We start from the raw sequence: 16,447 nt of genomic DNA, 5'->3' as shown, positions 1-16,447 counted from the left end.
TCTCTGCAAAATATATCTGCCCCTTCAAACCATTCTGTTGATATTGCAAAAGAGGTTTAGATCCCTAGAACAAGTATTTCTGATCCCATCTGACTTGCTGACGTGCAACAAATCAAGCTGTAATGGGTCAGAGGTTGACTTGTATGCCAGGCACAGGTCACATCTTAGCAGTCTGTAGGACACTGAGCATAGTGACAGGGCTTTTAGTTGTTCATGTATTTCAAGCCTTGTATCCTTTTAGTAAGGCATCTCTGGTGACTGCTCCAGTTTTTACACGTGTCTGGACAGATACATGCCAAAGGGCCATTATATGTTCAATGGCTGACCTATTGACGGCTGAGTAAAGGGGGAAAATGACAACTCTAGATCTAGTCACAATCCCTTTGCTTGTACGTTGTGCGATACAGAAGGACATTCTTACAACAGACACATACTGATCAAATAATCTACAAGTGACCCACATACGTTCCCAAATCTTGAACAACCGGGTCAACTCTTGGGGTATAATGTCAATGTGGTAATTCCTTGGGTAGATGACTGCCTAAAGGATACAATAATGCATATTTTGGCATTTAGTTTCAGACCATAATTTTGACAAAAGTTATTTAATCGAGACAAACCTTTGTGCATGATGGCAAAGTCATTTGGAGATTCAATGATTGCCCTAGCTTGCAGTCATCTGCAAACTTAGTCAGCCAGAGCTCTTTGGTATTAGCTTTTACTTCAAAAAAGTAGATGCCAAACAGAAAAGGTCCCAGCAAAGAACCCTAAGGGACTCCACTCATGATGGATCTCTTTGTGGAACTAACTTCACCTAATTTGATTACCTGCATCCTATCTGTGAGCCAGTTTGCAATCCAGCAGGTGAAATGGGGTTTATTTAGCTTTTCTACTATTCCAAGTGAGAAATTGTGACAAAAGCTTGGGCAGGTAGAGTAATGTGTTGAACCTTTCAAAAATAAATCCACCAGACTAAGTAAACATAACCAGCCCTTGATGAATTCAGACAGAAGGGTCTGCTGTTTGGAGGTTAACCATGTCCTGATTGATTAATTCTATGACAGGTTTTTCCATGGCTTTGCATTAAAGGCTAGTCAGACTTACGGGTCTGGAATTGCCTGGGTCTGTGGAAGGTATTCCCTTATGAAGAAAAATAACTATAGCTGATCTCCATTCACTTGATAAAAAAACCTGTATGGAGGCTGAGAAAGAAGAGTGTTGTTAGGGGTATGGCAAAATCATATTTCATGCTATTTAAGATGCATCCAAGGATATTGTCAGGACCCATCTACACTGCATTTTGAGTTTTTGATAGCATTTTTAAGACTTGGCCCTGTGTGATAGTTGGAGGTGAGCCAGCTTCGAGTATTTCTTGAGGGATGAACAGAGAGGGGGACAGGGGTAAAGTTAGAGCTAAATTTATCAACCAGCATGCTAGCTTTGTCTTCAACCTCAGTGTAGGTAACATCATTTACAATTAGCTCAGTGTAATGCTGCATTGTGCTTTTGACATTATGAACATAACTAAAAAAATGCCATGTGGACATCTTTGGCTTATGCAGCTATTTTATCCTAAAATCTGGCTTTGGTGGATTTCATTAAGCTCCTGAATTATTTATTTATTTCAGTGACAAGGGCTCTAACATTCTGGGACTCACTCTTCTTACTTCTGGTCAAAATTCATTTCCTTTTATTATAAAGCTTGATATTACAGTTCCACCATGTAGGCTTGTTCCTGGGGATGAGCTGCATCTATGCAGCTGTTTACATGCTGGTACATTGTGGTGGTATACATTTCTGCGTACTCACTGGAGTTAATTGGGTTTGATGGTGATATGAAGCTTGCCAATTTACCACTTAGGAGTAGGTAAGTTTGTCTTAAAGAACGTTCTAAAGGTATCTTGGATGGAAGGGATCACTGGTTTCAGTTTTATTTTGAAGAAGATTGCTTTATGGTCAGACCTAACAAGTGATGAAGACATGTAAGGGATAGTGCAAAATTCTCCCATATTAGCAAGGACAAGATCCAAGAGGTTATTCCTCCTAGTGTGTACTCGGACTAATTGTTCCAAGGCATTTGTATCAACAAAGTCCAGGAAGCTCTGTGCTTGTACACTAGTGATGGAGCAGGTTTCCCAGTCTATAGATGGAGAGTTTAGATCACCTAGGAAAATGGCATTAGGTTTAATACTGAGCGATTCTAGTTCCTGTAAACAGACAGTGTAGCTTTCTTTTGTTATAGAGGGCGCTCTACATAGGTTCATACTAGGCTATCTGCCCTAGGGCATTTATAAGCCTAGCCAGAATGTGTTTGGCTTTCGCCACCCATTTTAAATTTATTTTGCTGTGCCCTTTTTCGAGGTTAGTATACTGTGCCTCTGTCTAACAGTGACACAGAAGTGATACCCGGGGTAAACCTACGATCTCCCATCCACTCATCAAGATTCCTCTTGAAGAGAGTCAATGAGGGACTCTGCCTAACCTGGACTGGGATTTTATTCCAGAGTGAAGGGAGCCTCTGGGTTATGAATCTGTCCCTCCAGCATGTCCTATTTATTTCAGTGCTGAGGTTCACGTCTCTCGAGCGCGTAGCTCGATGGGATTTGGATTTTCTGAGGTGCAGCATGTCCATTAATTCCGGGTTGGACATGGCTTTATACGTCAGGCACAAATCGCCTCTGAACAGGCGGTATGCCACTGAGTACAGCTGGAGTTTCTTTAACCGAGCAGCATATGGCATCTATCTGAGCCCTTTGATCCTCTTGGTGAGGTACTTTTGGGGTCTTTCCAGTTGCTGCAGGTGTCTGGTAAGGTACATCCCAAAAGGGGCATTGTATTCGATTATGGGCCTGATGAGGGATGAGTAAAGAGGCACAATGACCTCCCCTGATCTAGATGTGAATCTCTTCATGATTAGGTGGGCTACATAAAATGTTTTTCTAACCACTTTGGCCACGTGGTTGTCAAATGAGAGATTGCTATCAACTTGGGTCCCCAAGTCCCTAATTACTTCTTCTGTACTTAATGGATTACCACCTATGTGGTAATTAGTGGGCACTTTGTTTTTGCCAAAGGGGATGACTATACACTTTTTGGCATTTAGCTTGAGGCCATGGCTCTGGCACCAGTTGTCTGTTTCTATGAGGCCCTTTTGGAGGATGCTTGTGTCGGCTGGAGAGTCGATTATGGCACCCTGTTTGCAGTCATCTGTGAACTTGGTCAGCCACAGTCCTTCCGTGTTGGCCTGTACCTCCGAGAAATATATACCGAACAAGAGAGGTCCCAGGACTGAGCCTTGTGGGACACCACTTGTAACTGGTTTGGAGTCTGACATGGCTCCAGCAATTCTAACCATGTGGGTTCTGTCCTTGAGCCAGTTTGCAATCCATCTAGTGACATAGGGGTTTATATTTAAGCTGGTGAGCTTATCTATAATGCCCGAGTGGGGTACTGTATCGAAGGCTTTTGCGAGATCCAGGTAGGCAGTGTGGACCACCTTCCCCTCGTCAATGGCCTTGGTGACTGTTTCAAAGAAATCAACCAGGTTTAAGAGGCAGGATCTGCCCTTAACAAAGCCGAACTGGGTAGGATCCAGTGTCTGTAGGTCCCCAATATCTTTATTTATGAGGTCCATGATGATCCTTTCCATAGCTTTGCAGACCAAGCTAGTCAGGCTTATGGGGCGATAATTTCCAGGATCTGTTGAGGAGCCACCTTTATGGAGAGGGACCACTGTTGCTGTATGCCACTCTTTGGGCACATATCCTGTAGTAAAGGCTGAGATTGAACAGTAGTTTTATGTTTGGGTTTAGCTCTTCTTGGAGTTCATGTAGGACGCAGCCCAGGACACCGTCTGGTCCCATTGATGCGGTGTTTTTTGCTTTGGAGAGGGCGGCTCTTACCTGAGCATCTGAGATGTCAGGGGGGCAGCACTCTGCTGGGATAGATATTTGCCCTTTTGGTGGGGAGGGGGGGGGGAGTTTGCGCTGAACCTGTCAGCTAGGATGTTGGCAATGTCTGTGGGTTCGGTGTATTTTCTGTCATTTTGGACTAATTCTGAGCATATCTGGGAATTACCACCCAGGTTCCTAACATAGCTAAAGAAAGCCTTGTAATTATCCTTAGTGTCCTGTGCAATTTTTCTCTCGAAGCTGGCCTTAGACAATTTTATGAGTGCCCATAGTTTTTTGCCAATACTGATTAGGGATGCCTTCCCTTTTTGGGATTTTGCTTTATCATTTAGTAGCTTCCTCCTTCTATTGCATAGTTTGTTTATGGCTGGGGTCCACCAGACAGGACGTCTGCCTTTGGAGGATTGGGTCTTGGTTTTATTTGGGATCGCATGATCCATGCATTCCTGAAGGTGTTCATAGAATGCATTTATAAAGGATTCTGCGGTCTGGGCCGTATTTTCCACAGGCCCGGGGGCTTTGAAGGATTCCACCTCGGTTTTGAGGAGTGTGAAATTTTCTTTAGAGAAGTTTTTCACTGTGGTTTTCTGGGCAGGGGGTGGGGTCGGGATGTGAATATCCAGTGAGATTAGTTTATGGTCTGATCTTACCAGTGAGGTATACACTTCTGGTCTGGAGCATAGAGTCCCCATGTTGGTGATGATCAGGTCCAGTATGTTTTCCCCTCTTGTGGGAGTGGTAACAAGTTGTTCCATAGCATTTGAGTTTATAAATTCTAGGAACCTTTGGGCTAGGGTGTTGGAGCTAGAGTAATGCTCCCAGTCTATGCTTGGGTAGTTGAAGTCGCCCAATATAATGGTGTTTGGAGAGACCTTCATATTTTCCAGTGATCTCAGGAAGGCCGAGTGGGGTTCCTGGGTTTGGGAGGGTGGTCTGTAGCAGGCTATAAACTGGAAGGCAGTTTTACCCACTGTTAGTTGCACATGGATAGTCTCTGATGCTTCGTGCTTTGCCACCAACCTGGAGGTGTGGGTACCTTTGATGAATATCGATACTCCCCCTCCTTTTGTGGTTCGGTCCAAGTTTTGGGGCCGAAAAGCAAGGTATGAGATATAATCTGTTAGTGCTGGGGTGCTCTCGGGAGCCCTGAACCAGGTTTCTGTTACTGCACAGATATCGATGTTCTCCATGCTAAGGAGAGTTTCGAGTGCGTGTATCTTGAGGTTTAGACTTCTGGCGTTGAGTAGCATTACTATTAGTTTCTTATCCCTTGTGATACCTATGGAGGTGGGTTTGTCTTTTGAGCCTTGCCTAAAAAAGGCACTATGGGGGTAGCAAGAGCCTTTGCCAATATCCGAAAGCCCAGGGGTGACAGGTGCAAGCCGTCCCTAGCGAAGCATCGTGGCTTGTCGAGCATATCATCCCAAGCTGACAGGCATTGGATCCCCTTTGAATGACACCAGTACTTAAGCCAATTCTTGAAATTGATCATCTTGTCTTCATATTGTGGCATCATTCTTGGTGAGGGTAAGATGCTACTCAAGGTCAGGGTCATACCGGCCTGGGCTACATGCTCAGAGAGCTCCTCTATGTCTCTTTTCATGTAGTCCAGGGAGGTACGTCTCAGGTCATTCACACCAGCATGGACAATAACTGAGTCATATTTGTACTTGCCTTGGAGTGACCCGAGTGCTTGTGTCATGTGGCGGATCCTAGCGCCCGACAGGCTGCTCACCGTGACCCTCTCCTTGTTCAGCCTGGTGAGCGGGACGTCAGTGTGCCGGACGATAGAGTCACCTATTACAAGTGTATCAGGTGTGTTGTTTAGTCTTAAGGGCTGTGACTGTTCGGCACACTGGCTTTGTGAGATATGTGTTGCACGTGTTTTGTTTTGGGGTAGCGGTTGCTTGGGTGTCTGCTTTGGAGGTCTCTGCTGCTTAGGCAGATCTTTATTTAGAGCCTCAGAGTATGTTTTTGTGTGATTATGTGTTTGGTTTGCTGTCGTGGTAGGTCTATGTGAGACTAGAATTGTAGTGAGTGTGGTTTCCTTCTCCTCCTGTCTGGTTATGCCAGTACTGAGTTGAGAGAGCTTAGCCTCCAGTTTGGCTATATGGTTGCATCTCTCAGATGTGTTGGAATTTGTTGGGAGGAGGAGAGGGTTGTCTGTGTACATGAGGCAGTTGTAACATTGCCTCAAGATTCCCAGATTCACCAGCTGGACCGGAGAGGAGATTGACAACTGACCTTTGGACATGCTAGAATAATATTGGGAATTCCTTTATAATTGAAAACAAGGGCCAGTGGGGAGTGAGGGTGTAGTGCTTTTAATTTTTAGTGCTGACTTATATAATTGCTTTAGTGAGCAAGTGCCAGGTAACTTAAGTGCAATGTGTTACAGGTAACTTAAATGCAAAAATGACAAACAGTAACTTTCTTTCAAGTGAAACAAGGAAATAAGTACAGTAAGCAATGCAGATATCACTAGTGATCCACAGAAGCGCTGAGAAGCTGCGTATTAGGTGGAATTAGCGTTCCAGGGAAATAAGCAAACAAACAACAAGCATATAAACAAAGCTAGATTCAGCAGGCCTGAATCTAGTCTATGCTACAGCAAACAAGGTGTACCAATTTCAGTAAGATACAGTTCAAATATTCAGGCACTATAAACCTTTAACCAGAAATTCCCAGCTCAGAAGGGCACAGTCCAGCCTCTTCTCCCACAAGAGTGCAGACCACGAACCTTCTTAATGTAAAATAACTGGCCTGAAGCCCAAGTGCTTAAACCAGAACTAATACACTTTAAGAATAACAGACACTGGGCTCTCAATCAGCAGTTCCCAACTTAGAAGGATGAAAGCTACCTGTCCTGCCACCACAGTGCATGCCACAAACCTTCCTAATGTAAAACAACTGGTCTGAAGCCCAAGTGCTTAATCCAAAAGACTTAGAATGATAGCTACACTTTAATTAAGTTACTACCAAGCAGTAATAAATACAATTGAATACTTTAGAGAATGCCTGGATTAGTGCTCAAGTTACACAAACAAAGCTAGATCCAGCAGGCCCGAATCCATTCTATGCCACAGCAAACAAGGCGCACCAACTTCAGTAAGAAGCAGTTCAGATATGCATGCACTATAAGCCTTTAACCAGAAATTCCCAGCTCAGAAGGGCAGAGTCCAGCCTCTCCTCCCACAAGAGTGCAGACCACAAACCCTCTTAATGTAAAATAACTGGCCTGAAAGCCCAAGTGCTTAAACCAGAATTAATACACTTTTAGAATAACAGACACTGAGCCCTCAATCAGCAGTTCCCAACCTAGAAGGATGTAAGCTACCTGTTCTGCCACTACAGTGCAGACCACAAACCCTCTCAGTGCAAAACAACTCGTCCGAAGCCCAAGTGTTTAAACCAAAAGGCTTAGAATGAGTTACACCAAGCAGTAATAAATACAATTGAGTACTTTTAAGATGATGCAAAAGTAAAATAAAGTAGGTAGAAACACAAGTACAGTAAAAGCAGATGAATTTTTTTTTTCTGAACAAGGGCTGAGATCAAAGAAACAGATTTGAGTGCTGAAACTAGAAAACTGGCTAGTTATAAGAAAAAAAACTAAGCTAGAAGGCTTCCCTCCAACACAGAAGGGCTTGGGGGCTCAAAAGCCTACAAATAGTCTATACCACTTAACAGGAAAGGCAGGAAACAAGCTTAAATTTTTTTTCTGTTTCCCAGATGCTCTCTTTGTACACAGTAGGAGTGCCTGAAATCAGAATATGATCTCACTGCACTCAGTTGAGTGAGCAAATGAGATGGGCCAGAAGGAGTATCCAAACACAAATTGACAAGAGGGGCGGGCAGTTTCAAGGCCACTAAGATTAACACCAAAACAAAAAACAGGGAAGGTGGGTGGGACTAACTGAAGAGCAGAGTCAAAACTTCCAGTTCAGTAAATATTCCTGCAACACAGTTAAAATCAATTTAAATACTGTATTTTTTGAAAAAAAAAAAGTGCAGATAAAGGTACTTAAATTCTCTTATAAGTCCAGCTGAATACAGCTAGTTCTTAGCCGGCCAAAGCTGAGGTTTTTAAGCAGAAAATATTTCACACTGTACCACTTAAATAGGCAAGGACAGGAAATCAAAGAATGTGGCTACCCCCACACCTGTAATTACTAGCAAATAATAAAATTCAGCAAACACTGACTAACTTCCAGTTCAGTTAATATTCCTGCAACACAGTTAAAATCAATTTAAATACTGTATTTTTTTTTAAAAAGTGCAGATAAAGGTACTTAAATTCTCTTATATGTCCAGTTGAATACAGCTAGTTCTTAACCTGCCAAAGCTGAGGTTTTTAAGCAGAAAATATTTCACACTGTACCACTTAAATAGGCAAGGACAGGAAATCAAAGAATGTGGCTACCCCCACACCTGTAATTACTAGCAAATAATAAAATTCAGCAAACACGGACTAACTTCCAGTTCAGTTAATATTCCTGCAACACAGTTAAAATCAATTTAAATACTGTATTTTTGGGGAAAAAAAGTGCAGATAAAGGTACATAAATTCTCTTATATGTCCAGTTGAATACAGCTAGTTCTCAGCCGGCCAAAGCTGAGGTTTTTAAGCAGAAAATATTTCACACTGTGCCACTTAAATAGGCAAGGACAGGAAATCAAAGAATGTGGCTACCCCCACCACACTTGCAATTACTAGCAAATAATAAAATTCAGCAAACACAGACTAACTTCCAGTTCAGTTAATATTCCTGCAACACAGTTAAAATCAATTTAAATACTGTATTTTTGAAAAAAAAGTGCAGATAAAGGTACTTAAATTCTCTTATACGTCCAGTTGAATACAGCTAGTTCTTAGCCGGCCAAAGCTGAGGTTTTTAAGCAGAAAATATTTCACACTGTACCACTTAAATAGGCAAGGACAGGAAATCAAAGAATGTGGCTACCCCACACCTGTAATTACTAGCAAATAATAAAATTCAGCAAACACTGACTAACTTCCAGTTCAGTTAATATTCCTGCAACACAGTTAAAATCAATTTAAATACTGTATTTTTGAAAAAAAAAAGTGCAGATAAAGGTACTTAAATTCTCTTATACGTCCAGTTGAATACAGCTAGTTCTTAGCCGGCCAAAGCTGAGGTTTTTAAGCAGAAAATATTTCACACTGTACCACTTAAATAGGCAAGGACAGGAAATCAAAGAATGTGGCTACCCCCACACCTGTAATTACTAGCAAATAATAAAATTCAGCAAACACTGACTAACTTCCAGTTCAGTTAATATTCCTGCAACACAGTTAAAATCAATTTAAATACTGTATTTTTGAAAAAAAAAGTGCAGATAAAGGTACTTAAATTCTTATATACGTCCAGTTGAATACAGCTAGTTCTTAGCCGGCCAAAGCTGAGGTTTTTAAGCAGAAAATATTTCACACCGTACCACTTAAAGAGGCAAGGACATGAAATCAAAGAATGTGGCTACCCCCACACCTGTAATTACTAGCAAATAATAAAATTCAGCAAACACTGACTAACTTCCAGTTCAGTTAATATTCCTGCAACACAGTTAAAATCAATTTAAATACTGTATTTTTTGAAAAAAAAGTGCAGATAAAGGTACTTAAATTCTCTTATACGTCCAGTTGAATACAGCTAGTTCTTAGCCGGCCAAAGCTGAGGTTTTAGCTAGCTAATATATAGTATGGTACCTTTCTGACAGTTATTTGGACATAAAGAAGCCACAGTGCATCATGCTGCTTTACCAGTCTTGATGCCCATCTCTTCTGAAGACAGACGGATACACATAGCTGGTCTAAACATATGAAAGTACCCCTGCATAGCCAGAGCGCGCTCTAATATTTTCACCACGTCTTCGTTACTACCCAGTTGTCAGTGTCTTTCAGGGTGAGAAGGTCTTGTAGTGGAGTTTCATGTTTAGGCTCCTAGCATTGATCAGTAACACCTTTGCATTTTCCTTTGCTTGTTTCATTATGTTGGTAGGTTTATCAGACTGGCATTGCCTAAAAAAAGGCACTATGGGGTAGGACAATGTCCCTCGATCCCTAGCGGGGACAGATGCAGGCCATTCCTGATGAAGTAGGGTGGTTTGCCGATCATATCCTCCCAGGCTGACAAATATTGGTCCTCCTTTGAATGACACCAAAAACTAAGCCAATTATTGAAGTCAATACTGTGGCATTATCCTTGGAGAAGGTAGAATACTGCTCAATGCTAGGCTTAAACCTGCCTTGGACACACAGCCTGAGAGCTCCATCATGCCTCTCTTCATATAATTCAGGGAAGTACAGCTCAAGTAATTGACACCAACATGAACTACAACAGAGTCATACTGGTACTGTTGTTTAAGGACTTGAGTGCATGTGTGATCTGATGGATCCTGGCACCAGACAAGTAACTAACTTTCACGCTTTCCTTGCTCAGTCTGGTAAGAGGCACATCTGTATGCCTTACAATGCCCTCTCACCTATAACAAGAAGGTTTGGTTGGGTCGATGCCTGCCTTACCGTTTCAGCTTCTTTGACTTTGGGACTACTTCTGTTATGTGAGGAAGCAGGCTTAATATGCTGAATGTGCTTTGTGCCCGTGTTGTATTATGCAGGTCTTTGAAGCTTAGGTAAGTCTATTTGTAGAACCTCAACATATGATGAAGTATGTGTATACTGATACCTTGGAGAGATGTAACTTGTGGTGTACTGCAGACGATATTGGAGTCCAAGTTTACTGTGTGTGATATTTTTGCCTTCAAGGACACTGTATATGTATAGCTCTCATACTTTTCTATTTGAGTAATAGATGTTCGTCAGGCAGCTAAGACAACTCTTAGTCTGTCTCAAGAAAACCATCTCAATCAGCCTGGCTAGAGAACTTCTGGAGAAGTGCTGGTCCATGATACTGAAAGGAATGACTCTGGGGGCAGGGTAACTAACTGTCTGGTGTTCGGATTTAGAATATTTGGGTGAAATTGCTACGAAGTATTTAAATTTCAATACAAAACAATTAGCCTGGATACCTCCTTCTGCAAGCAAGAACTAGTTAATTAATTTTACACACACATATACATATATATATATATATATATATATATATATATATATACATACATACACACACAAACACACACACATATATATATATATATATATATATATATATATATACTCAATAATGTAATACTAAAATCAGTGTAAGCAGTACCAGCACACTCAATATTATCAATGAATGGGGATTGAGAGAATTATGTTTTCAGATTATCATAAGGAGCAGGCAGTAACAAATAACACTGGGTTTAAGAAAACAGCTACAACAGGGTGGCTAGGAGGAAAAAACAACTAGACCCTTAGCTGTGAGCTGACTGGCTTAGAACTTCACCAATACAAAGACAAGTCCTGAACTACACTGACATACACACTCAGTAGACAAGAATGAAGTCAGGGCTCAAAAACCAAAATTAGGCCACTTAAACAGCAAAAATGCAGTGCAACTATGTACTGAAATTGCTAATATGGACTTAAAGATCTTGGCCAAACAAATACAGACTGTTAAAATGAACTTAAAATCAGATCAAGAAATGAGAACACTTATCTGTCTTTCTCCGTCTTGTAGAACTATTACACTAGTTATATCATCATTACGGACAATCTAAAATCCACTCGGTTATTAGTCTCAAGTGCTCTGGTTTCCCTTGGAGTGTATTTTAAGCCCTAAAATGTGCTATGCTGCAGTATGCCACTGTTGCAAAATACATCTTCAGATACAATGAGAGCCAATGTGAAAAACTGTAATCACAAGAAAGTAATAGATTTAAAAAAAAATGCATTACTGTTTTAATAAAGTTTTAAAGACTTAGTAACATTATAGAAAGTTTTAAAAGATTTAGTAACATTACAGCAACTTTTACCTTTCATGACTTCAGTTTCCACACCAAATTATATCTGTTACATACCCATGTAATGTGCTGGTAAGATATGGCCTGTGAATCGTATCCGTCTCCAGTTTTAAAGATTCATCAGTGTCCTTGTACTTCAACATCCCTTCTGGGGTGATAACTTCCTTTAAGATCAATGGTTCTCTGTGATAGGCCACTTGAATTCTGAAAACATAACCATCCTAAAATCAAACAGTAGATGTTTAGTTAAATCTCTCTATCTTTAGGATAAGGACCTTCAAAATGTACAGTATAAAAGCATAAATGTAAAGTGTTTTTGGATATGTTTTGTGACTTGGGGATTCAATATTGCAATACTATGGTAAAGCTATGCATGTTGCCAGAACGGAGTATTTTATCAGAAATCTGGAAAGGGTAATTTCTTTTATTTAATCTACTGTTTCAAGCATGGCAAAGTACATTAACAGTATTAGTAAAATGGTCAAACATGGAATACAGTCTGAGTAGTTATTTGTTTATACAGATGGAAAATATGGTTTAACACTGTTATTATGAACTACAGATAATAATGATGAAAAGTGGGCAACTCAAAATAGTTATCAAATAAACAGGCCCTATTATCTGGTTGTAATTAATATTCTATCCGTTCTCAGGATGCTTATCAATTATGTAATATCAGGATGTTAACTTGCATCATGTCAGGGGATAAAAAGAGGTATTGCACCCAAGAGCATGACTTAAATGGCATTCTGCTCAGAAAAGACTGCAGCATGCATATATACATATATATATATATATATATATACATATACACATATATATATATATATATATATATATATATATATATATATATATATATATATATATATATATATATATATATATATATATATATATATATACATATACATATACATATACACACACACACACACACACACACACACACACTCACACACACACACATATATAGATGTGAGAGAGAATGGTGATACAAAGCATGGGGCTGCCTTCCATTATTCCAAGAATAGCATGCAGTAGTCAAATATGCAGTATAAACCAGGTCAGAGAATCTGTTTCTGCCAAAGCAGAAGGGATCAAAAGGTATTTGTTCCATTTTTTTTTTCTGAAAAACAGGAGGAGACTGCAAGAAAAAAATTAACAGCATCATTACATTTTCAGGTTTTCCGATTACACAAAGAGGAACTAGCAGAAGTAACAATAATGCAAAAGTCCAGAATACAAAATGTCAAAGTTAATACAGATAAGGACATTTAAATGTCCAGAGTACAGAGAAGTTAGACATAAAACTGGAATAATGACCTTCTACCTACGGCAACACTGACAGCCCAATGACGCTGAACTGAATTAAAACAATACCTAATAGGTAAATGACCTTTCCTTACAGCTGCTAGTCCAGAGAAACGGAGGAGAACAGCAGTAGGAATAGTCATTAACAACCTAAGACAGCACAATCACATAGAGGGATAAAGCCATGACTACAACACAGGACACTCATGTTTATTTATTGGGTCAGGCCTTCTAATGTGCTAGCAAAGGAGGGCAGGCAGAACCATCATATGTGTGTACTAAGCTAAAGACCATTAGTGCCTTTGTAACAGGGTAGGGAAGGATGTGTGCACAGGATAAATAATGCAGATACATTTCCCTGAAGGAGGGTGGAGAAACCTGCAAAGTGCTTCATGAGGGTGGGTGACGATGTCAGTCCTTTGTGAAAGTGAGAAGCAGACAGGCACAGTTCACCCAGTGTACGCACCACCCATACAGCAGTACTGTGGTACTGCACCACATGCAGGCTGGAGAAGAAAATTAGGAAAAAACACTTCTGGCAACAGTATGAACCAGACCTCGGACACCTTGATGTCCTCACCAGCCCAGACCCTTATCATAGTAAGGCTGGGGTAGTCAAGAAGAGTAGGTAGACAGAGATTAAAGGATAAGGTATCAGGGTCCGCTCCCACCCCCCCAAAGGTAACCCACCCTGAAAAACTTCTCCAAAGCTAACTTTGGGCTCCTAAAAACAGAGGTGGCTAACTTCACGGCACCCATGCAAATGGAGAATAGTTGCATAACCACCGAATCATATATCAATGCACTGTACGAACACATACACAAATGCATGGATCTCACCATAGCCAATAGAATCCAAGACGGTCTCCTCCAAAACTAGAAAGCCAATCTGGTGGTCCCCTGCCATAAACAAACTCTACAACAGAAGGAGGAAACTAATGCGGAATAAGGTGAAGTCCCAAGACTGGAAAATCTCTCTTATCAGCCTCAGCAAACATTAAGATCCCTCATCAAATCCTCTAAAGCTAGCTATGAAAACAGAATTGCAGCAGATAGTAAAGACAACCACAAGCCTTCTATAGTTATGTAAAGAATCTCCATGGCAATACCCAGATTTGCTCTGGGCTACTGCACAATGGTACCTCCTATACCGAGCCAATAGATATTGCCAATATACTGGCCGACAGATTCAGTGCCAACTTTACCCCTCTCTCCCCTCCCAAAGGACCTATCACATTAAAAAGATGTTATGTACTCACCCTAACGTTCCATCTGAGTAGTTCTACTTCATTTGTCTTCAACCTGTGGGATCTGAACCGGCAACTTTACTAGCATCTGCTCCGAGCTCCAAACTCCTCCCCTTACCCATAATACACCTCCACCACCTTCCAACCCTCAGATCGAGTTTGCTTAACCTTATACTGACAACCCAACCTGAAAAAATACTTGTGACCTATAACTGCAGCCCATAGACTGTTCATATGCCAAGGTCCGGGGGAAGAAGGGAGGGACGGCTGAAAACAAATGAAGTAGAACTACTCAGATGGAACGTTATGGTGAGTACATAACTTCTTTATCCAAAGAAGATTACTTCATTTTGTCTTTAACCTGTGGGACAGAGTCCCCAGCTACTAAACTCCTGGGAGGCCCTCATGGAAGGATATTCCGGAACACCGCGGAACCAAAGGATGCTCTCCTTCTAGAAGTCAAATCCAATTTGTAATGAGAAATAAATGTATGAGATGAGGACCAAGTAGCTGCAGAACAAATATCATCCAAAGACACTCTAGACCAAAAGGCCGCAGATGTAGCCATCGATCTAGTGGAATGAGCTCTCACCTGACCTGTAGGAGACATGTCTCTGTCCTTATAGACCTGAAGGATGCATGAAGAAATCCATCTAGCAATAGTGACCTTGGAGATAGGTTCCCCAAAAAAGGTTTATAGAAGGATACAAACAAATGATCAGATTTACGGAAATTTTTTTTCCTGTGTAAATAGAATCGTAACATCCATCAGGTGGAGTTTGTATTCCATCTTGTTAGTAAAATTAGGAAAAAACAGAGGTAAATTGATGGTCAAATTGATATTGACTGGTGTCGCCACCTTAGGAAGAAAGGATGGACTGGTCTGAAGGGAAACCCTATCTTTGTGAAAAATCATGTAAGGAACTTTGATGGACAAGGCCTGCAATTCTGAAACACTTTTGGCAGAGGTAATAGCCACCAGAAAAGCTGCTTTCCAAGATAAATATTTCAGATCTGCTGTTGCAGCAGGTTCGAAAGGCGGAGCGACCAAACCTTGAAGAGCCATAGTAAGGCCCCATGGGGGAACAGGATCCTTGACCGGGCAACAAAAAGGTGTCTTTAATAAAGGCTTTACACAGTCTAGAGGAGGCTAGAGAGGCAGAATTCTCACCCACGTGAATGAGAAATGGCAGCCAACAGAACCTTGACAGTAGAAGAACTAGCTCCGTGTTGAAAAATATCAGATAGAAATTCAAGAATGGTGGAAATAGGAGCCGTGAAGGGGTCTATATTCCTTTGAGAGGCCCAAAGGGAAAAATGCTTCCACTTGCTGCGATAATCCTTCCTGGTCGAAGATTTCTGAGAAGCCAGACCTAACTTAGGAGGATAATCCAGGAGTCCTAGCAATCACGGGAACTGAAGCAGTCAAGCTGTGAGCTTCAAACTGTCTAGATTTGGATGAGGAGCACCCGAAGGGTGTGAAATCAGATCCAGAATGGGATCCAAGATCCAAGGCGGAGCCAAAAAGTGAGACCAAAGGAAGGGAAACCATACCTGGTGAGGCCAAAACGGGGCAATGAGGATTACTTTGCTCCTCAGTCGATGAGCTTTCTGTAGAAACCACAGAATAAGAGGTACTGAAGGGTAAGCATACAGAAGACCGGAAGGCCAAGCATGAACTAAAGCATCTCTGGGGGACTCCCCCGGCAGGGGGCTCTGAGCGAGAAACTCGCTGCACTTCGCATTGGAAGGAGATGCAAAGAGATCGCAGAAAGGTTGAACCCCACTTGCGGGACTTAGCCTGTCCACAAAAATGGTGGACCATCCCGGAATGTGTGTTGAGATGAGAAAGTGACCGGTGGAGATCGCCCATTCCCACACTCTCATGGCCTCGTGACAAAGGGGGTATGATCTGGTCCCTCCCTGTTTGTTGATATACCAGACCACTGACATGTTGTCTGACTGAATTGCAATCGTTCCCAGAGGAAGAAAGGCATGAAGGGCCTGCAATGCTAGAAGGACCGCTCTCATCTCTAGGACATTTATGTG

At 41.4% G+C, this 16,447-nt stretch overlaps 1 protein-coding gene across 2 annotated transcripts in view; it reads right to left on the bottom strand.

Moving 5' to 3' along the window:
- Positions 1-16,447, bottom strand: part of NOL6 (nucleolar protein 6) — a 1,772,660-nt gene that overhangs the window by 558,058 nt on the left and 1,198,155 nt on the right. For both annotated transcript variants that reach the window (XM_044078098.1, XM_044078107.1), the window contains exon 19: positions 11,895-12,058. In XM_044078098.1, the coding sequence (XP_043934033.1) occupies positions 11,895-12,058 (164 nt within the window). The remainder of the gene's footprint in view (positions 1-11,894; positions 12,059-16,447) is intronic.

The sequence above is a fragment of the Protopterus annectens genome, chromosome 1.part1 (assembly GCF_019279795.1).
Source record: "Protopterus annectens isolate FY-2018-M chromosome 1.part1, PAN1.0, whole genome shotgun sequence".
NCBI lineage: Eukaryota > Metazoa > Chordata > Ceratodontiformes > Protopteridae > Protopterus > Protopterus annectens.
Note: the sequence above shows the minus strand (reverse complement) of the source record. Positions and strands in the feature narration are given on the sequence as shown.